Below are 22,521 nucleotides of genomic sequence, written 5' to 3'. Positions count from 1 at the left end.
TGAACCCAAAGACCGCCACAATCTGCAGAGGGACTGCACGGACTGAAAAGCCTTTAGAGGACCCTGTAAGTAATAGACCATCTGTGAGTAAACATAGTCCAGGTCTTTGCACAGAGCGTCCCAATGCAATGTCCACTGTCATTTAAAGCTTTAAAAGCCTAGATATTTACCCAAGTACAAGCTCACAGAAGAAGCATTAGACTATTGCACTCTCAGTTACTGGGCAACCTTCAATAGTACTTAATTATTTTGTACTTTCCATGGTTACCTCCCTGATGGTGAAATCTTCAGAGAATGAGCTCTTTAGGCTCGGCATTTCAGACGCTGGTGCTGCGTTTGTGGGTGATAGTGGTCCATACACCAGTCTCCACCACACCTTTTCCTTTCTGCAAACCATTTCTTAGTTCATATTACAAAAAAAAAAAAATTGAACAGTTGCGGGGGTTTTGCCAGCAAAACCTATTGTCCCCTTACACGACTGGTTCTAGTACTGCTGCTTTGTGCGTAGGGAACACAGCCCTGACTCCTGGTGTGTGGTTTTTGCGTTCCCTTACTCCAAGCACAGGTGACATCTTCAGTGTAACCACACGGGTTGTCACTGCTCGCTGCTCTGGCCCCGGTGTTGGCAGCAGCACTGGCAGGGTAGGGGCTGGACTGCCTGGCTGGAGGGACTGCTGGAGGTCAGACGCCGAGCCGAGACGAGAAGCGACTTTCTCCATCTGGCCGTGGAGCACCAGGAGGCAGCTCCTGATGCCCAGTCCCTGGCACAGGGATGTGACACAGAGCCCTTGCTGCTTCAGCGCAGATCCCAGGAGCCTGATCAGAGTATTTCACATCTCTTGTCCCGCGGGCTGTGCCGCAGGCACCCGTGAGTCTGAGTCACTTGCTGGCAAGTGTTTCTAGGGCTAAACTTCAGTGCTTTGCTCCACACATAAGGGCATTGCCACAGTGCTCTTCGGCCTTAGAGTATTTGGGGCTGTCCCTCCTTCGTGCGTTGCACAGGGAGCCATGTCCTAACCCAGGACCGTGCCTTCCCATCCCACCTAAAGACTCCAGATGTTGTGTAAAGGCAAGACGGACATCTTTAATGCTCCTGCCAGCTCATATGCCATCAACCCTAGAAACACGTGAAGTTATCCAACACCTGAGTTCTCAAATTTCCTAAAATTTGCTTCTGGGTGTGCCCGCAGCTGCCTGAGCAGTGAAATGCTGGGCGAAGGGGATTCATGTGCCGGCCTGGCCGTGCTGCCCAGCACGAGCACCACCTGCCCCGTGCCCCACTGCAACGCCCCAGAGACCTTCCCGGGGGTGCCCTTTACCAGGTTCCCCTGCTGTTTCCCACGCCGGGCGCGGCGGGGGCCCCAGCCCGCCTCCCTGCTCCGGGCTCCGGGCCAGGCTGGGCTCCGCACCCCTGCGCCACCAGGGCCAACAGCCTCCGAAGAGATTTGCATGAGCCATTTTCACCTTGCTCATAAGCCCTGCCTTAATAGATGCTTCTCCTGCTTTGTGTCAGCCCCTCAGCTGCTGCTGGTACCGCAGCGGTACACATACATGCACGCATACACACACAAGTGATGCTTGTTTAGTTTCTCTTTTGCCTTCAGATAGGAAATCAAACAATCCCATTTTATAAGTAGCTACTTCTTCCTGTTTAGTAACAGTTCACATATATATATATTTTTTTATGCCTTTCTTTGCAACTCCCAGACCTAGCCCAGGCAACCAGGAGTGCCCTTTGAGCATTTCTAGCCCTCATAGTTAATTTTAAAAGCTGGGAGAGCAGAGCCTATCTGAGAGCTGGACAGCAGAGAGCACAATCGTTGAGCACTTTCTTACTGCTCTTCTGTTGGCCTTGGCAGGAGCAGCCCCCCAAGGCCTGTCAGGGTCAACTCACCCTGCCTCAGTTTCCCCCCAGGTCCCGCTCTAACGCCTTGTGGCTTTAGCTGCCGTTTCATTTCCCATGTCTAACTCAGGCAGCATTTATGAAATACAGCCTCCTTTGTCCTTTAGGACTAACCCTCTGCCTTTTTACCTCTTTTCCCAGGTCACCTTTTTTTTTTTTTTTTTTCAGTTAATCAGGTTCTTGTTTGCCCCTGTGGCACAGCCCGTGTCCCTGGCCCCAGACCCCACAGGGTCCTCTTGGCCCTCCATGGGCTGCGGGGCTGCTGCAGGGGCTTTCCTGGCACAGCCGCAGCTTGGGGACCTGGGGCTGAGGGAAGGGACATGGGCAGGACACAGGCAGGACAGGGGTGGCTGCTGCAGGAAGCCAGCGGGTGCCAGGGAGGAGCTGCAGCTGAGGCAGTGCCCGGGCTCGAGGGGCACGGGTGCAGGAACAACCCGCTGCTTCGTGAGGATACCATGGAGAAACCGCTCACCATGACATGGGGCAGCATGGCTGCAGAAAGAAACTCGCTTTCCTAAACGTAACACCAAGAAACATAAAGTTGAGTAAGCTGTTGCTGCATTGGATGCTATTCTCCACATACCACTGATACGTGCTGTGGGTGAAGCTATCCTCTTGGCTGCAGGCTTTGACTGTGTTATGCCATTACGCCACGACCCGAAAAATGTCAGGTGACCCCCCCAGCCTCTCTCCTTCCCCAAGAGCAGCAGCAGCAGCAGGGAACAACAGCAATAGGACGGGTGACTTGGGGAGCCTCGGCAGGCCGGGCCACTGTCTGCACCGGTCCCCTCATACTCTCGAGCAACCACGATTGCTGGATTACCAGTGTTGGAGGGTATATCCCAGCCGCTCCCTGGAGTCTCCGGTTATGAACGGATCTATTGTCCGTGATGTTGTCCAGCTTCTTTTTGGAGCTGCCAGCACTGTCTGCTCCCATAGCCTGTGGTGGCAGCGGGTTCACTGGGATTTGCTGCCCACAGGACAAAAGCAACCTTCCTTTCATGTTTTAAATTCATCTCCTACCAATGGCACAGATAGTCCCTTCACTTGAAACCTTGCCAGGTTTGGCAAATAAGGGCCCTGCTGCAGGCAGGGCTGGGCTGGGCTGGGTGAGAGGGGCCCTTCCCCGAATCCTGCCCGCACGGGGGCCGGGGCAGGGGCCGGGGAGGCTGTAAAGGGGCTGCGGGAGGGGCCTGGGGGGAGCTGCTGGCTGCAGGCATGGCGGGCAGGTAGGAGCGGGCAGCTGCGCGCTTTGCAGGAGGAGGGAAGGAGGTGGCACATCGTGTCGGTGCCACGGTTGCTGTGATTTCTGCGTCCCCCGCCCCCGGGTGCTGTGGCCGTGTGGGACCCCGTGGGAGAGGCTGAGACAGCTCCGGGTGCTCGGTGCTGGCAGGCGGTGGTGTTCAGCTGGGCTGGGGGGTCTGTCCTGCGCCTGTGGCAAAGGACGCTGGGTTTTGTCTCTGCTCTGGAGCTCTCTGTGTTTGCCTGCGTTGGCTGGTGGCTGAGCTTAGGACGTGGACGTGCTTACGCCTCGGCAGCTTTAATCCCCGTTTTCAGCAAGCTGTCATGGCCTTGCTTGGGCTGAGCGGCAGTCCTGGGCTTTGGCCGTGTGATCAGCCGGGCACAGGGAGGGGAGCAAGGCGTGGGGGCACGGAGATGAGCCCCGCGGCGGCGGCGGGGGCTGAGGCCCCGCTCCCGTTAGCCCCGCTGCGCTACCAAGCGAAGTTCCCTGGGACGTGTCGCTGGGCTGGGGGTGGCTGAGGGAGCCGAGAAGAGGAGAAGTAGCGGCAGCGGCACGGAGGGGCAGCTCGTGTTATAGAAAGCCACGGTGCTACGCACCTGCACTGCCTGTCCTTACGTGAAGTTAGTAAATGCGGTTACCGAGGCGTGTTGCTGCAATGACGGATGGCAAAACCTATGGCACTGAATGCAATCTAATGTCAGTTTAAACACGAGTGATGAAAATCCTGGTGCCTGCAGAGAACTAACTACACCTCTTCACTGGTCTTCAATGGTTTTAGTCTGTATGTAGTGACAGAAAATTGGTCCTTTTTATATTTGAAAACTGTGGTATGTTTTAATGCGGTATGTTTTTATGCCTGTGAGGCAAACACCACCTTCACCTGTTCGTAGGGAGTGTTGCAATGGCACGTACTCTCTGGCGTTATAATTCAATATGTACCTGCAGTGCGTCAGTGTAATATAAATAGGATTGTTTCTGTAATTTTATTTCTGCACTCGCGTTCATGGGCAAGTCAAAGCATCAGTGCTGGTGCTGTACTGATTTGCTCTTGTGAAAGTCGGTCATGAGCTAGTGATGATGTGGCTTTTGAAAAGAGTTGTATTTGCAGTGTGGGAGAGAAGGAACTGTCCTTCACGTTGCAATTAGGATAGGATGAAGAGGGGTATTTCTGGTGTCTCTTTACACTGTAAACAGTCACCTCGCCAAATACACACGCCTGTTGCTGACACCGAGTCTCGCTGTCTTTGCACATCTCTCCCTGTTGGTAACTGGAGCAGCAGCTGAGCAGGACTAGGAAACTGCTGCTTCCTGCAAGCAAAGCCAGCCATGGGTAATTGAGGATGTTACAGGCAACAACGGGTGCATTTTGCTGCCCGGCCGCCGTGCAATAAATTTCCATGGGTCAAATGCTGCTCTGAGTTATCTGAAATATTTCAGGGTCTTTCCTGCGTCGCAGGTCAGTTCTGAACTTTGCCCACGCCCCTTGACTTGACGTCAAGGAAGACATGAATTTAAACCAAAATTGTGACTTTCCTTCTGGTTTTTGTGAGCATATTCTGGTAGAATTTGCTTTCAGATATGGTGAGTAATCCCTCCACTGCTGTCAGAAGACAAAATGATGCAGAGAAGCTCCTCCCCACCCCCAGAAAACCCTCCACATCATATTTAATTGACATATAGTAGGACTTTGTGGTCAGTAAGAAACTGCAACGGTTGGAAGAAAACAGAACTTTTGCTGTAATGCTGGAAGGGACACTGTAGAGGAACTGTTTGTTGTTCATGAAGTGACACATGTGGGATCAGGGGAGGTATTCCTAGAGCCTGCTGTAGCAGTAACTGTAGCCAGAAGACCAGATTGATGAATAAAGCCCTTGTTCTGCAGTGGGTTACACTTTTTTTCCCTCTTTTCAGCAACAATTATTTGCTCAACAGAGCAAAAGCTCCTGTCCGCTGTGTGAAAAGGCACAAAAGTAGTTCTACTAGAAAGCAGGTGATGCCAGAAAAAAAATAAGCCTGGTCGTTTGGGGTGAGAGCAGCTCCTGGCTGGCTGGACGGCATATAGGAGTCCTGTGAGAGGAACCCGGCTGGCGTGGGCACCGCGTGCGTGGCAGCCTGCCTCCCACGGTCCCGCAGTGCTGCACGCGGGCTGGCCCCGTGCCACATCCCACCCCGCGGGCTCTGGTGCGGGGAACAAGGTGGCAGCTCAGCTTTTTGTTGCTCGGGGCAGGTGGTGTGAGCCCGGTGTTGCAGCTCAGCGCTGCCTGGCCCCTGGTAAGGGCAGGCGCAGGCTTGGGGCTGCACCCCACCAGCCCACGCCTGATGCCCAAGGCCCCGGAGGCTGTGCTGGGTCCTGCGAGTGTTCACTGTGGGGACAGAGGGCAAGGACACAAACTTTCTCTCTTCACTCTCCTGAGCCGGGCATTGGAAACAAGGGGTTAAAATGTTAATTATGACACACCATGAAATTATTAGCTTCGTCTAACACAACAAAGATTTCATCAGATACTTTAAAAAGCAGGGTTAGCTCCTCCCATTTCTTTTTATAGCCATGAATTTTAAGTCCCACAGGGGAGAAAAGAAATGTGGGCAAGAATCATCTGAAACTGGATACTTTTCTATGTAAGGTTTTGAAATGCCAGAGTTGATTTAAGCAATGCCACAGCTGAGTGTTTTGCGATGCAATGTTTTTCTGCCCGGTTCCCAACGGGCTGTGCCTGCCTGTATCTCCCCCCGTGGCACCAGCTCAGGAGCCTTTGGTCGGGACAGCTGTGGCACGCACACTGTTTACCAACTCCTCAATATGGAAAAACAAAGCTTTCATTCCTGGGCTATGGAAAACTTCTGCTGATTAATCCACACCCTCTCTCTGGGGGAAAACATAATAAGCACTAATGTCTCTTTGCCCTTTTATGCCTTGTATATTAATCACCCAACAAGGGCTCATGGCTTTTCCCTGTTCTAGTTTGCATTTGCCCTCTAACTACTGGGAGGAGTCCTGCTTTGTCTATAAAAAGCTGCACTTTGCTGAACATTGTAACAGAACCGAGTTTAGGATTCACGCACCCATCCTCTGTGGAGAGAGACGACTGAGCGCAGCCATGTTCACGATTGGGAAGCTTGCCAAGGAAGCCACGCAACAAGCTGAAAGTGCTGCACAGGTGGCAGGTAAATACAAATGGCTGCTTTCCCTCCTCCTGTGCCTTGGGTGTAAAGTATGTGCCCTGCTCCCACCCCTGCAGCTGGGAGCAAATCTGTCCCTCGGGCATGAACTCTAGAGATGCTGTCGTGCGGTCAGTACGTCCTGTAATCTCCAAACCCTCTAACACTATAGTAAATGAAGGACCGATATTAACTACTGGTTTCCCACAACTTCTCCCACTCTGGCTTTTACTGTGCGGGTGTCTAGATGATGCGCTGAAGAGAGAAGAGGACAGCAGAAAGCCAAGAGGGGAGGCAAGGCTGCTTATTTAGGGCTTTGTTTTCTAACGTGAACCGCCATGATAAATATGAGTTTTGTAATAGTGTAGTGATTAGTTTCCTGAAGCTCTGAGGTCTTTGATCTGCTCAGTGCTGCACAAATACACGCAGTGAAGTCAGCTCTGCTCTGCTGTCCGTGCTCCAGCCCCATGGTACTGCAGCCACTCACCCCACCGAAAGCCGAAGTGCAGTTGCAGGGGCTCAGGGTGCCTGAGTCAAGTTTACTCCTGTGAAGAGGCTTGCAGAATCGCCCCTGAATTTAAATAACGTGCCACTCAGATGAGCCATTGTTAGTGAAGCTTTAACGCAGAGATCTGTACTGGTGCAATTCCTGAAATATTTGTGCTTATATAATGCTTGAGCAGTGGAGGCTGTTTCGTATTTCTTTACATGACATTTAGGTAAACCCTCAAAACCAGACATTTTGTCTGTGACTTCAAATGCAGTAGAAATATGACTTGCAGGTTATGTGCCCAGTGAAGCAAGTGGAAAGCCTACTACTTATTTGTAGTACTACTACCTACTACTACATCTATTCTTGGTTCAGTTTGCTAGGAAGATGAAAGATGCCTAATCCCACACCCACTGCCCCCTTTTCCAAAGTTGATTCTTAAAACTATTCTTGAAACTATTGATTCTTGAAACTATTTTTATGCTGAAGCATGAAGGAGAAACACCAGGACGTGGGCAACTGGGGGGTAACCATCCATTTTTCTTTTCAAATGATTTCTTCTATTTTGCTTTTGCTGTACAGCAGCCCCAGAAGTGCATATTTCTGTGGGTTTTTTGATGCTCCTAATGGTTTTTTTTTAACATTGCGGAAACATTATCTATGGCTTCTTATGCTAGAAGACTGATGTGGATGTTTTAGAAGTGGTATTTGCCATCTTGAAGGACCCGAGTAGTAATCTCAATGTTCAGCTGATTGAACTAAGTGTTTTCACCTGATTGAACTAAGTGTTTAGGAGTCAGCAAACTCCAAGAGCAAAGTTTTTAAATAGTAGCAGCAGTCCTCCCCCTTCTCTCCCAAGCACTGGAAGCTGAACCAGTTCTTCAGACAGCAGCAAGGCTGAGGCTCTTTGCCTGCACCCTGCAGACATCTTCCCAGCAAGTCCTGTGCCACAGCACAGCCCTTTCAGCTGGAGTTGGATCCTGGAACAACAACAGGAGCTCCCAGGCACTGGCCTGACTTTGGCCACTTACTTCTGTGCCATCAGCATGTACCTTGATGGCAGTCAGTAAATACACAGCGTGTAATGCTGAACTCCTGTCGCATCAGTGTCAGTACTGCACCTACTCCTGGGAGTACTATAAATAGAAGTACCCTCCAAATCCCCATTTAAATTAAAACAAAGGGGGATTTTCTGCTAGTTTTTAACTAGAACAAGACTGCCCAACTGGTGGCTGTACAACTATTAATTACCTTGTCTCTGAACTACTTCTGTTGTGCCTGTGCATGCCCTGAAGGCGCAGTCCCATGGGACATTGCTCAGTGCAGAGTGGCACAACTGGGCTTTGCAAGTATTTAAATTAGCACCTACCCCATGGTTCCTAAAAGGAGCCATGAAATCAGCTGTGACCTAAGCTTGCTACGGGAAGCACTTTCCTTAACCATACCTTATGAGCAGTGTACATCACTCATGTTAGGAAACTGCAGCAAAAGATGATGCATGATGATAATTAGCATGTCTTTTAAGCAGTAGAAAGTGTCCTACAAACCCAAGGTGAAACAGGCCACGGTTTTTACAAGACACTTAACAAAACAACTACTGTTGAAGAGCCATTCAATCCAAGCCTGGAGACCTTTGAAGTTTTAGACACTCCCAGTCCACTTAAATGTCCTTCCTCACCTCAGCACTTCTCCCTCATGCAATGTCCATGAAGAATCTCGGTGGAGGAATGCTCAGTCAGCCCCCCCTTCAGTGTCTGTTGTGCAGAACACATCAATGTTTATTAAAAGGTAGTATTTGGAGCCAGGAGGAATGAAACAAATACAGGTTCAACTGAAGGCCATTTGCCCCAAACTTTTATTTGACTCTTGTGAGCAAGGCTTCCCCAATCATAGCTATTGGAGGCCAATCATCCCAATATTTATCGCTATTTTCTAGGCTACAGTTCCTCCACTATAAGACAATACCTTTTCTTGCTCTTCATGTCTCAATAAGTCTCCTCTATTGAACATATCCATGCCTTTAAAACTAGTCTGGTCTCTTATAGAATAAAATTTTCTCTAACTACAAGAGAAAGTGTTAGACTATTCACTACATTTCGATGTGCTGCTCTTACAGCATGCTGCTTCAGACAGGGAGCATCAAGCTTTATGCAGCTGGGAGAATCTTTACCAACCAAACCGCCCAAGCCTGCCCTCTGCAGATCCTAGCCAGGCTCAGTAAAAGGAAGCTTTCATTGCACCTGATTCTCTACTAGGGTTTGTTTCCTGATACTGTAGGTGACACAGATTGTAACTTTCATAATCTTCATCTGTGCCAAGACACGTGATAACGTGGGGGACTACAGCCAGCTTCCTAATAGCATCTCTCTCCCAGTAGACCACGGTGACCATCCTTATAGAATAACTTTTCATATTCTAGCCCTGAAATATTTAGCAGACCCTTCTAAAATGTGATTACCGAGTTTAGGGGAAGGGTAAAGGCTGTTCAATTTACACTTGTTTTTCTCCTAATTCCAGTTAACACAGTGGACCAGACTGTGCAGCAAACAGTGGAACAGGCTAAGGATGCTGCTCAGAAAGGTACGGTAATGTTTCTGTTTATTTCAATGCCATTTCAGTGAAATCCCAGATAAGTCCCCCAACCCTACCTTGCCCCTTGTCCCACACTGGGCGGGAAAGGGAAAGGTATTGCAGTGATGCTACAGTTACCTTTGTTTTTCTGTTTTAAAAGCTCTTGATGAAGTCCACAAAGTTGCTGAAACCGGTGAAAAAGCTGTAAAAAATGTAGTGAATCAAGCAACTTCATGGGGCAAAAGCTTTGGACAATGAAGATAAAAATGTAACACCACTGAAATTTTTGTAAACAAGTTTCTAATACATGTACTCTTAAATAAAGAAAATACTTATACTCTACCTGTCTTGCATGTATTCCTTAGGAATCCTTTGATTACACATATTAAAAAAACATTTACAATCACTGGTCTAGAAAGACTGGATTACTTCACAGAGCCGCTAAGGGATGGCTCAGAGTGGGCACAGTGTAAAGCCAAGGACTTGAGACTTGGTCTCTCTCCCATTTTGTCACTGAGTGTAACTCAGGATCACGTGTGTGCAAGTCGCACAAGCTGAGCACCTAAACGGCCATTACAAATCAAGGCAAACACCTGTGTGCTTCTGTGACTGTGCTCGTACTTCTGGTCTTATCTGTAAAATTGCAATTAGATACTGTGCTGGTGAAGACTCAAGTGTGTTTAAGGTATACATAACCACGGTAAAAGAGCACTGTGACACTCAAGCTAATGCTGACAGTAGAACAAGGCATTACTGCCAGCAGAGCACTTAGCTCACCACTGAACTGCTTAATGCTGCCTGAGCTGGATTGTTGGTACGACTTCAACAGCTCTGCACAGCAAAGTATTGATGTGTAATGCAGCACACAGTATGGCAACGGAGTTGTTTACCACACTTGCAGGGCTCCCGTCAAACACACAGATGGACAGTAATCAAGCAGGAGCTGGAAGAATGAGAACTGACCAAGTCTGGGCTGTAAAAAACCAAACAAAAAACCCTGCATGCACATGAACTTAAAAGTGAGAAGGGAAGAAATGACTTACTGCTGCAATGAGTAAGGAGTCTGGTATTACAGACTCAGCAATTACTAACAGAGTAATTTAGAGGTCACTTACCTGGCATCTTGGAATCACAGCAAGAATTACTATTGCTCCAACACTTCTTCCTGATGGTGACAGTTGCCATCAATGAAAACAGATGTAGGTCTGAGTTCTTTGCTGGGATGAAAAAATTATTGTTCTACTTGCTCTTCTGTATAACAGAGATATTTTTGCATTTAGTAGTTTGCAGGAGGCATGTAACTCCAAACACTGTAGTTGTCGTCCTTATGAAATGCGCTTGCAGCTTCAGAGTACTTACTGAGCCACTATTCAATACAAACTATCTACATAATCAGCACTTAATACTGCATGAGAGATTACGAAGACCTGCTATGGTAAGGATGTGTTTTACTCTAGGTAGTAGGCGTGGTCCAGAGCAGGTTCAAATCTGTGCTTAAATCTAACTTCAGGTATTGACTGGCTCCCTGCCAAACAATCTAGCAAGTTTCTTGGTGAATGTCTAGTGGCATGTAAGTGAATACAAGCAGTGACAATGTTGTTAGCTGGAAGATAAAACTTGTGTGTGTAGGTATGTATATATAAGGAGAGGAGCATTCACCAAGAATTTTGGTCTTGAAGTTACAGTAAAAGTTACAGTAACTTTTTGAAGTTACTGTAACTGATTTAAGTTACAGTAAAAAAAAAAAAAACCAGTACAGTTATAAATATAACCTACATCCCAAAGAGTGACTGCTTTCTCCTACTGTGGCTAGGGGCTAAGAAAAGGCTATAGCTGCTTTGCACCCAAGCCTCTAAAACCACATTAACTCACAGCAACTGTGTGAAATTTTACACTTTCTTCTCTCCGTTGCTGTTGTGAGGTCTTGAGAGGTATACGCTACAAAATTTTTTTTTTCTTAACTGCCTGATCACATTAGGACTGAGCTCAACAATGCTCAGCACCAGTGTAGCTTTAACATACAAGACCGTTGCAGAATAGGCTATCTATCACAAGAAGTCTGGATTCACTGATGCAGTTTGGTTCTTCTGTTTAGCTGCAACCAAAGGGCAAATCAGCTGATGTGCTGTAACCTTAAGTCAGACTCCAAGCATCAATCTCCTCAAGAATCTTAACTCTTTGATCAAAAGTACCCCAAGTTCTCCATCGCCTTTGGATATGCTCAGATTTGTGCCTCACAGGTCTTCAACACTAACTCTATTAACAAGAGGTCAGTAACTATTGCAATCAAGTTGGCTGAGATGAAATCCAGTCAACCTTAAGGGCTTATCTCTGGTTTTGGTAAAAACATACCTGGTGATAGGTCTGCTTTCTTTCAAGACATCCTGGGAAAAGAAGTGTTAACATGTGGGTGTACAAGAATATAAGATTCTAATGAATTGAGGAGTTGCGGCATTGTGCAGCTTTTGGGTTTTTTTCCTCCAAAGTGGGTAGGAGGTAGAAGATATCCCAGTTAGCTATCTATGCCAGCTTTCCACATGCTCCAACACTGAAAGGGTTCCATTTTTCAAGTTTGCACAGCCAAACTAGAGGTGCTTTACTAGATGGAGAGAAGGGGAGACGGGGGACGGACACATAACAGTAAATTAACCAAGTCTCCTCACTGCTACTGTACTTTGCTTTCAACAACTTTGCTGCCAGACAATGCAACTCAGCTTTTAAGATCCTTTCTCTTTTCAGTAATACAACTATTTTTGTGAGGTTTTAGCCTCCAGGTTTTGGTGGAAGTAGGTTACAATTTGTCAGAGTTGAACTGTTACAATCTTAGTTTCATTTTACTATCTAATAAATGTTTACATAAAAACTACACTGAAAAATATGATTCAAGATACAGATCTCATGTTTAGAGATCCACACCTTGATCATCACAGTAATTCTTTCATGCTCAAAGGGTTCTCATTCTTTTAAAAAAATAAATGCCAGTATATATACACTGCACTTAGGTGATCTGTAGTACTTTTATAACCCTAGATATCAGCATATATGATGGAGTAAGCCACTAATTAAATGCATCACACAGGTTTATTGCTCCATGCTAACTACTAGAATAGTTCTTCACACAAATTTGAGAGGACACAGTAAAGACCTGAAATGATTTACCAAATATACCCAACTTTGAAAGCCTTGCTGATAGGTGAGTTCAAGAGAGAGCGAGCTGTATTAGTGAACCCCTTAGGATAACTCACAGACAGTATCACATCAGTAGGCATGTAATGAATAAACAAGTGTGCTGTGAAGATTCACAGACTGATTGTAACTACGGAAAGCTATTGAATGACATAGAAAACAGTAATACACCAGTATAGTAGGTTTGGAAAGGTCAACTTTTTTTAATAACTGCTCTTCTCTCCAGGTTATGTCATGCAGTTACAAAGTAGTTAGAAAAAAAAGCATGAGTTTCTGGGAGGGACTAGTTGTCTTTTAAAAAAAACATTCATATTCATTACATAAATAACATCTGGCACTTCAAGGGGACTCCACTGGACAAAAGCCTTACTTTAACTAACGTTAAAAACTGTGCTTGATCCAATATTGTGTTGAGGTCCATTTTGTTGTACTCTAATATGTTCAAAACTTTCAAGACCTCCTGATGACAAAAAAAAAAAAGGCTGTGTGTTAAGACAGTGGATTAAGTTTATAGCAGCATTCTAGCTCCTCTGTGGTTTGGCCAATGATTTCTGGGTTCAGTTTCACTTCGGTTGTTCACTGAGGCAGTATCTAATTTTCAGAAAGCCTCTGAAAGGAAAAGACTGAAAAAATTCCAAAAAACCTAAGTATGATTGCTTATCAAATTCAGACTATCCCTTTTTTTAAAAAAAGGAAACAACCTATAGTCAGAATAGTTATGTAGATAATTGATTAAAAACATAACTAGAGTTGCTTGATAGTTTCAGCTTATAAAAATATTAGTCTGTCACCTCTACATACTTCATGGTGATAGTCAAGCTGGCTTGAACATGCAATAAAAGGCAGTCCTGTAACAGCAGCACAGTTAAAGAAAAAACATTGCCTAAAGAGAATCAGGCCTGAAGCTTTACTACAAATAAAAATTAGACTCCTATCAAAGTTAATCCCTGCTGGAGGCCCGTTCTTCCTTTGACAATGACACAGCATTGATCATACAAGGCCTTACTGAAAGTGCCAAAGCCAAAATTACATCATTAAACAAAAGTGCATGAAGTAATAATGAGCTAAGTGCTCATCTAGTACAGTATCTAGTACAGTATCTGATCTGAAGTCTGAGAAGTGGCTCAGGTGGTGAGACCACTCTTTCATACATAAAATGTACCATTTTGTTTTGTAGGCGAAATACCCAGAATGGCCCCCACAAGTGCAGATGAACTGTTATCTTCAGATACATACTTGTATACAATTTCCTAATCCATGAATTTTTATTGTAAAAAAGACTAGTTTGGACTGAAACTAATTGAGAATAGAATCCACTATAATGTCAGAAGAAAAGAAAATTTTGTGGTTACATGTAAACTTGTGATAAGCTTTTTCAAGAAGAGGGTACATTAACGGCGAGAGGGATGGGATACAATAAGGAGCGGTAATGGCCTATTTATGTAAAGGTCAGGCCAGCCTCATTGTACACTTTGAAGACTTTCTCAATTGCATTGACATAGGCAGCTGTTCTCAGGTCCAGACCCAGGTTGTACTTCATGGCAGTACGCATGATTTGCTGAAACAGAAAAGGTTACATGTGATTTCTGCAAGTTTCTCCATAGGAACTACACTAGATTTTGCTTAGAGGATCTAAGTTAGGAGTATAAGAGCTGCTAGATTGGTAACAGAGCTCAGATCCTTTGAGGATCAAGTCTAAAATTTCTTGATTCCCCTTACAACTGAGATCTGAAAAGGGAAGAAAATCTTTCCCAGATTACTATATTGGTCCTTTTCAGGTCTTGGATCCACATGTACCTCAGATACAGGGAGAGACAAGATGTCTCAAGTAGTCTTTGCCCCACTAATTAAAAATACCGCATAAAAGGATTAATCTAAAACTGCTGATGGCAAAGTAAGGCACGCTTAGGTATGTGTCCCAGATTAGTCAGGTAGAAGAGGACAACTAAAAATTTTCTAATTACTACAGCTTCTACTAGAAAATACTTCCTGATTTCATGTATTAGTCTCCAATGTCTATTACACTCAGTTAAAGTTGGCCATCCCTGCACAGAGCAGAAATACCTCATACTTACAGTGACTTCCATTATTGTGAACTGTTTATCTACTCCTTTAATTGCAAAGAAATTCTGTACCACACATTCAAAAACAGTCGCAAAGCCACGTAAGTTCTTCTTCCTACAAGTACATTTACTAACACAATATTTACCCGGGCAGAACGCTCCATTGTATAGGCCAACCCAGAGTGGACGATGTCTTTCTCAGATGCACCCTGCAACAACAGGAAATAAAATCGGGGTTTAATTCAAAACACAAAAAGGTAGTAGTCATATATTAGGGACAATGAGACGTTGGATTCCCATAATTACTGAAGCTTGCTCACTCATTTTCTTCTAATGACTGGTGTAAGAAACTAAATCACCTTTACTGTGTTACTTGAAGAGCTAATTATGGTAAATTCAATTCTAAAACCTCAGATGTAAGTGCTGCAGTCTTTTATATGCCTAGCTTCTAGATGCATGATGCTAACATTTTTTACTGATGTTGTAACTACTGTTTTCAGCCTTCAAAACACACAGTAAATGTTAAACAAAATAAGCTCCCAAGAATTAATAACCTATAGAAACTACTTCCATTTGTTTTGAAGACTGTCAGATTTTAGGAAGGGCATGGATCCCCAGTTCATATACTCAACACTGTATTAGCCCTGAGCAACTCCACAATAACTTTGTTCCCATTAGAATTTAAATACACAGAACAATAAATAATTGAAGATACTCAGTCATTCTAATTCAGGCTATCAGCTTCAATGTTGCATCATCCCGACTGTTGTAACTTACTAATAATTTGAGACCTGGTTTCACAAAATATATGTTTTTCCTCAAATAACAGTTTGGGCTGGATGTAGAAATTACTAGGCCAGTTTCTATGGCTTGTGTTTAAGAGATCACAGCAATCACTTGAGGCCAAAGAACCTATCCTGCCATGCTATTCATTCAGCCTAACATTTATGAAAATGCTAGCATCATACTGGATCAGGCTAAAGTCTATTTCTGTCATATGACACTGGCCCACATTTACATGCATTTCCCCCAATTTCTTCCTGAGGAAGCATGGTTTAAAGTTTTTCACAACTCACTGGATTGTTTCCCCCAATCATTTGTTCCATCTCCTCCTGAACTTGTGTTAAAAAACAAACTGACCAACCCTTTTAGCTTCCATACATCCCTTGGCAGGGTATTCCACATCATAACTGTCTGCTGTGCTAGGAACCATCCCCATTCTTCATTCTGCTACTCACTCTGCTGGTTTTGTGTGATGGCACCTCATTCTCCTTCACCCTTCCTTCCAGTGAACAATCTATCCTTACTCATCCACTTTCTTACCACTCATTCTATAGATTACTGTCTCCACCCCAGGACTATTTCAGGCCAATAGGACCTAGGTTAATTCATTGTTCCATGTATGAGAAGCTTCTATATCTTTGATTATTCTTGTGATCTTTCTCTGAACTTTCTCCACATCTACAATGTGTTAAGATACAGAGACCTAACCTGCATGCAGTATTCAGAAGGCAGACACACTCTGGGTTTATATTGTGGCATCATTAGTCAGTCTTACTCTTTTCCCTTCAGAACAATCTCTAACACTGGATTTGCTTTTTGATTGCTATGGATTTCTAAGCTTATATTTTGTCATTACCTCCAGATCTTCCATTTGAATGCAAATGGATGAGCTCACAACCCATCATTTTATACAAAAATTTTCCCACCATGTATTGTTACGCATTAGATAATAATTTTACCTGACATTTCTTTGCTTGTTAAGTCAGTCTTAGAAGAACATTCTACAATTTTTCAGTCAGCTCTTGTCTATATTACAGAAACGGTGTACCAAACTGTCTGTGGTGTGGGATCTTGTTGAAAGCTGTTTGGAAATTTAGGCAAACTATATCAACAAGATCTCCAAAACAAAATCTGGAAATGTTTGAGACAGTACTTCCCACTACAAAACCTCCATAGACTTTGATAGCTAGGGTTCAAAGAAATTATGGAGTCTATGTATTTATCAGGTTAGCCAACAGAAATATCAAGTATTTCATAGCAAACAAAAGCATCAGGAAAAACCACAGGTTTTTAGGTTTTTCTTACTGGCCTGCAAAAAGAACCATTCCCTGCGACCTCCCTGGTAAAAAAACTCACATGGTTTGTCTGAACAATGGAGACAGCCTGTTGCTCTGAAAAACTCCACTACATGAACGGCAACGTGCAATCTAACACTAGTTACAAATACAAAATGCATCTGTATTAAAACTGTAGCTTTTTAACAATATTGGAGGTATTTTGCATGGGCTTAAGTAAAAGAAAGAAAAAATAGCTTACTTCCAGTATTCTTAAGCAGTTCAGATCATTTGCTTGCTTTATTTGTTTGGCCATCAGGCTAACTATGACTAAAGCCTTGCTTGGGGCAAAAACCTCCGTAATAGCTACAATGGCAAAATTTAGATTGCAGTTAGAATATCAGAATACAGTAACAGTAAAAAACCTAACAGCAACTACTTACCGATATCCTATCTTGAAATTCTGCTGTAGGCACAACTGGAATAGTTCCACCGTGTTTCCCAAATTTTCTTTCCAAGCTTTCCTGGACAGACACTATAAAGGAAAAAAAGCAGAGGCAAGGTAACTGACAAGGAACAGAATGTGCTCCCTAACAAAGGAGCTGACCCCAAGACTTTCAGCATTCAGTGGCATGAAATGCAGAGTACACGGGGTGGGGGCAAAGCCAGTCATCTTACTTTTGTTTTCTAAGAAAAGGGAAAGATTCATTAGTTTTCATAGGTGAATGTCTCCAATACTAGCAGCAATAGTGCTATAGTACAGTCACACGGCAAGCAACTGTGGATTTACTGATCCCACTTTGCTAAACTCATAAAGCTGATAGAGCAATCCGGATTAACTTTCCTAACTTGATAGACAGCATTAGATAAAACATTTCCTGAAGTTAAAGCAATTCATTATCTCCTATTGCACTTTGCATACAGACTACTTGCTAAGAAAAAAGTCCAATCTGGAATTATTTTTTTTTTCCTTAAGACATGAGAAGTGCTTCGGTATTTTGAATCGATACTTATTTCATCTTAATTCTTGTAATTTAATTAGTAAGGTTTCCTAAACAACATCGCAGAGTATTTCAGATGACACAATCTTGAAGTTAAGAAAGGGACTTAAATTACAACTGCCATAACCCTCAACCACTTTAGAAACACCTTGAAAGGTATAATTTATGAGAAAAGGTTATATTAAAAAAAAATTCAGATGCATGTTTTGTGAAGTCCTATGTCCTGAGATTATCACGTTTTCTACAGAGTATTGTTTAAAATGGAGCAATATGCTGCAGTTCTTCTGCATTAAGCTTCCTCTCTCCATGTAATTGGTATTCTGGCCCAGAAACTGGGAAGCACAGAACACCCTAAGTGGAGTTGTAGGCCATAAGTAGATTTTTACAGCGCCTGTACCAAGGGCAATGTTACTGCCCTTTAGAGAAATCCTCTGTTGTTGTATATGCAGAACAATGTTACCCACTCAAACTTTGAATACTTCTCAAATACCAAGTGTACAGCTGAAAGACATTTATTAAGAAGTAATAAATATTTCACATAAGTCATTTGAGTTCAGTATTTTCACAAAACTGAGGAAAGCATCACTTTATGAATTAAAAGATAAACTGAAAAAGTATGCATTTAACTTAAGTCATTAGAGTTGCAAGTCAGTTAACCTATCAAATCTTTCCTACTCTTCAGTATGCAGCAATAATAGACTTATGGGAAATTAAGGTGAATTTAAAATAGTTTTGTATTCATTTCTCCCACATTTGGTGCTTGCTAGTTCAATCTATCAATTAAACAGCAAAAGCAGAACTGAACACTTACTGAGCAAGTGGTAGTTCGAATCCCTTTCATATTTAAAAGTCAAGCGGCCATAGCTGACATGGTTCAAGTTTTTCAGCCACTCAAAATAGGACACTGTTACACCACCAGCATTCAGGTAAAGATCCTGCACAGAAACAGTATATGTCTTGAATTGTGACCACGTGATGAAGACAGCTCTATCATATTAAGGAAAAGCAAGCAGAAGTATTATGTACAAAGTATTTGTTTAAACTGCAGTACAGAAGACAATCCAGTTCTTATTCTTAAATGACAACACTTATCCTCTTCTGCAGTCCAGAGACGACTACTACTGATTTAGAAGAGGACTTGACTTTAGAATACGTGAAGTTCAGGTGTGCTCGACTGACCACTTTCTTTTATTTTAATGCAAGTTTTTAATCAAGAAAGTTAGGGCATTCTTAGGCCATCTCAGTGAGTAAAGGCTGAAAATCAGCCATTCTTTCTAGCAGTATTGCCTGATCAGGACACATTTCTCTGGGAAAAGGATGTCATTATACCTGGCTAGGTCTTATTCTTTCAAATTATCACTATAGGCAACATTTACGCTATACAATCTATGATACATTGTTCTGCCAGAGCATCACCCAGAGACATAATGTTTACAAACAAATTGGCCAGTGTATTTACTCTGCCTTCTTCCTTTGCTTAGTGGACTATTTAATTGGGCAAATGTCAGCTAATACTCCAAAATGCAAAACTACAGATTTAAGAACTAATTGTGGATTGCTCTCTCTTCCAAATATGTAGCCTTCAGGTAATAGGTAGCTTTGGTCATCTACAGTTGCAGTGAGATCTTTAAGTAATTATTACCAAACTTAAGCAACATTGACACCCATTTCCCAGACATCAGTTGTTAAAAACCACTCTAAAAGAATGAATGGCTATTAATAAAAACCTTCAATAAATAATGTCTTGCTACAATTTACAGAAATATTACCCTTGTAATGAAAATCAAAGGTCATAACAGAGCCTTACAGGAATAACCATGATATTCCGCTCCAAGAAGATTTTGTCAGCTTCAGGAGTCGTAGGCCCATTGGCACCTTCAGCAATAATCTGAAAGGAATCAGAGCAGAGTAACTCTGAGGTATATGTGCATCCATGATAATTATTGAATACTAGTATTTAAACAGGCCTTCTCCACTTTTCATTTGCATTTGAGCTCTCCAACTTACTTTTGCTTTAACCTTGTGAGCATTGGCCTTAGTCAACTGCTTCTCGCTGGCAGCAGGGATGAGAATGTCACAGTCTGTTTCCAGAATACTGCCCTCAAGCGTCTGTGCTTTAGGGAAGCCCATGATTGTCCCATGTTGCTGTTTGAAGGAAACAAACCAGGGTGTTTTTAGCATGTGTGTACTCATTTGCCTTCCTTCCCTTCTTCTAACTTTCAAAAAAGAAAGAAGGGAGAAGCAGCAGTACTAGAAAGACAGCACATAACATAATTCCTATCTTTACTTAGATTAGGCATAAAAAGCAAGCTACAAAGCTTGGATAACAGTCCAAGTTGCCATGATTGAGGCATAACTGCTCTCTGGCCAAAGACACTGATAACCATTTGGGCTCTGGAGTATTTCATTCTTTAGAGAAAGAGGTGATAACAACATTCAAATGCTCCCTATGTAAAAGAAGACACATCAATTAAGCCCCTTAGAAACTCTAAGCGGGAGATCGTATTTTAGTGCCTGTGAACTGTTCCCTCAAGACTGCTTCACTTGGAAACTGAAATAAAAAGACCGTATCCAGTTTTCATTACAAACTACATAATCAAGTCACACTGCCAGACAGGCTTTCATTTTTTCAGAAACATCCAATAGGTAAGAAGCAGCAAAAGTGCACTCTGAAATCTTAAATGTCCATATGTTTATGATTCTCAATCAGGAATCCTTTAGGAACCTCCTTGCTCTGGTTCCTTGACACATCCTTCCTAGTTTGGTCATAAGAAAGGTAAAATAATCATGAACTCCAATTCTGAAACCAAAGTAATTAGCCTGCACACATGCAAGCCCTTGCCATTTTTCTGAGAGTTGGGACAAAGGGTAAAAAAAGTACAATGTTATAAACTGAAGAGACAGCCAAAGCCACAAGATCAGTTAGTGTTAACCACCTGCACTCATACTGGGGATAAGGAGAAAACCAGAAGAATAAAGATTTCTAAGCCATTTTGTAAGTACTAATTGCAGCATGATTTAAAAATCACAAATTAACACCAGTCTACAGTCATCCTATGTCCTTGCAAAGCTGACAAAAATGAAACTATTTCTGCTCAGCTAAGTTTCATACCAATTTGTAATCTTCTAGTTCCTTTGGGTCAATCCCATCAGGATTCCAGATAGAACCATTAAACTCTCCAACAGCAACGCACTTTGCTCCAAAACGATGCAAGTACCTCATAGAATGCAAGCCCACATTACCGAATCCCTGAAGGTGGAAAGAGAAAGGGAAAAGTAGTTAACCCTTCAGCAAAAATTATGATTACTGCTAAGGCTTATATAGTGTTGAATAGATTTAAATAGTTCTTCATCTCTTAGCATACCTTGGCATTAGATGATGTGTATAGGAAAGATGAAAGAAATCTACATGCATTCTATTCTAGTCTGAATACCATTGTAGCAATTATGCATTGTGGCCAGCAATGTACAGTTGTGCTAAATTTTTTATACTGGAAACACAGAAGGGAAGCATTAATGCTACTATGAACGTGTCAAAACTATGATATCGATCAGCATAGGAACATTATGGGTATCTGTTTTAAAACTGGCACTGTCTTAGAGGGATTCATGGATTTTTGTATAACTATTCAAAGGTTTGACTAACATTTGCAGGCCAAGAGATATTCTCATATAATTTGGGTAAGGAAGGCTTAGAAGTGTAAAACCCGTCCCACAATGGAAATCATTAAACAAGAATACCATTAATTCTTCACATTAAAATATACAAACTTGTAGGAAGCTATGTCATTTCTAATACATTTCTGAAGTGGTCCTGTACAAAACAGATTGCCTAAATTTAAATTTAGATAATCTTGTATTTAATTAGCATTTTTTACATCCTTACTGGTGTAGAAAACCTAATTCCAGGTCATTATTCAACATTCTGGAAGTAAAGGAACACACATGGCAGACCAAAAGGTCACATGATCCATGTCAAAAGTTTGTAGTAAGATTCTATGCTGGAAAAAAGCTGAATATTAAATTCCTGTATAACATAGCTCCAATTATATTTAGGATTTTTGTTTATATATTTGAAGCAAACTTCGATACAACAGTTTGTCATGCATTAGGTCTTTTCACAATGCTGTATCCTCGTTTTCCTAGAAAAAATCTTCAGCTATTCTTATGGCCATATTTTCAGTCTAAGTTATGCTTAAGTGCCTGTTGGTTAGCCCTCTGCCAGGCATGAAAATGCCAAAGTGCAGGGAGATGAGTGTGCTGCTGGGTCCATGCAGGGCAGAGATGTTTGTTTTCAGCCCACTGGTTAACTAGAGGACAACTTGGAGGTTACAATTACTCTGCTATTTCTAACCACCAGTGCATTGGTACTAAAAACAACAAAACAAAGCAATCCCTCAAATCCTCCATTTAACATAGTGTTCAAAGCTGAACAGAACAACTTATTTCTTTGAAATTTTAAGACTGATAATGCATATTACTGAATATCAAACCCCTTCAAAATTCAACTACAGAAATCCTGAAGTCTTATGCATACCAAAAACATACATTCAACCTTACAAATGTAGGATAAGGTATTGGTTTCTACTTTTCCAACTGCTCATTCCATAGTGGAACAAGAACATAACCCCCAATTCTTTCTCTCTCTAAATTTTTTTATTACAAAACAGCGCAACAAATTTTGTGTAGGCAGAAACAGTGTCACAGCTCATTGAAAAGTGTGCAATGCCTTAGTTTAAAGACATTCTGTAATAGTATCTCACTTTTTTCTTTGCAGCCTATGTTTATAAAGACTGGAGATTTGGCTTTGTGCCTGTAGAGTGCAATTGAAAGTTCAGTTTTTATAAA

At 42.9% G+C, this 22,521-nt stretch overlaps 1 protein-coding gene across 1 annotated transcript in view; it reads right to left on the bottom strand.

Annotated features, from left to right (window-relative positions):
* Window positions 1–12,728: 12,728 nt before the first annotated feature.
* The window catches only part of GLUD1 (glutamate dehydrogenase 1), a 31,146-nt gene continuing 21,353 nt past the window's right edge, over window positions 12,729–22,521 (bottom strand). The window contains exons 7-13 of the mRNA XM_075505237.1: window positions 20,786–20,923; window positions 19,681–19,818; window positions 19,481–19,561; window positions 18,485–18,608; window positions 17,116–17,207; window positions 14,762–14,824; window positions 12,729–14,110 (exon numbers count right to left, since the gene is read on the bottom strand). Of these exons, the coding sequence (XP_075361352.1) occupies window positions 13,991–14,110; window positions 14,762–14,824; window positions 17,116–17,207; window positions 18,485–18,608; window positions 19,481–19,561; window positions 19,681–19,818; window positions 20,786–20,923 (756 nt within the window). The 3' untranslated portion in view covers window positions 12,729–13,990. The remainder of the gene's footprint in view (window positions 14,111–14,761; window positions 14,825–17,115; window positions 17,208–18,484; window positions 18,609–19,480; window positions 19,562–19,680; window positions 19,819–20,785; window positions 20,924–22,521) is intronic.

This window comes from Mycteria americana, chromosome 6 (genome assembly GCF_035582795.1).
Source record: "Mycteria americana isolate JAX WOST 10 ecotype Jacksonville Zoo and Gardens chromosome 6, USCA_MyAme_1.0, whole genome shotgun sequence".
Lineage (NCBI taxonomy): Eukaryota > Metazoa > Chordata > Aves > Ciconiiformes > Ciconiidae > Mycteria > Mycteria americana.
The sequence above is the reverse complement of the archived record's forward strand: the minus strand, read 5'-3'. Positions and strand labels throughout refer to the sequence as shown.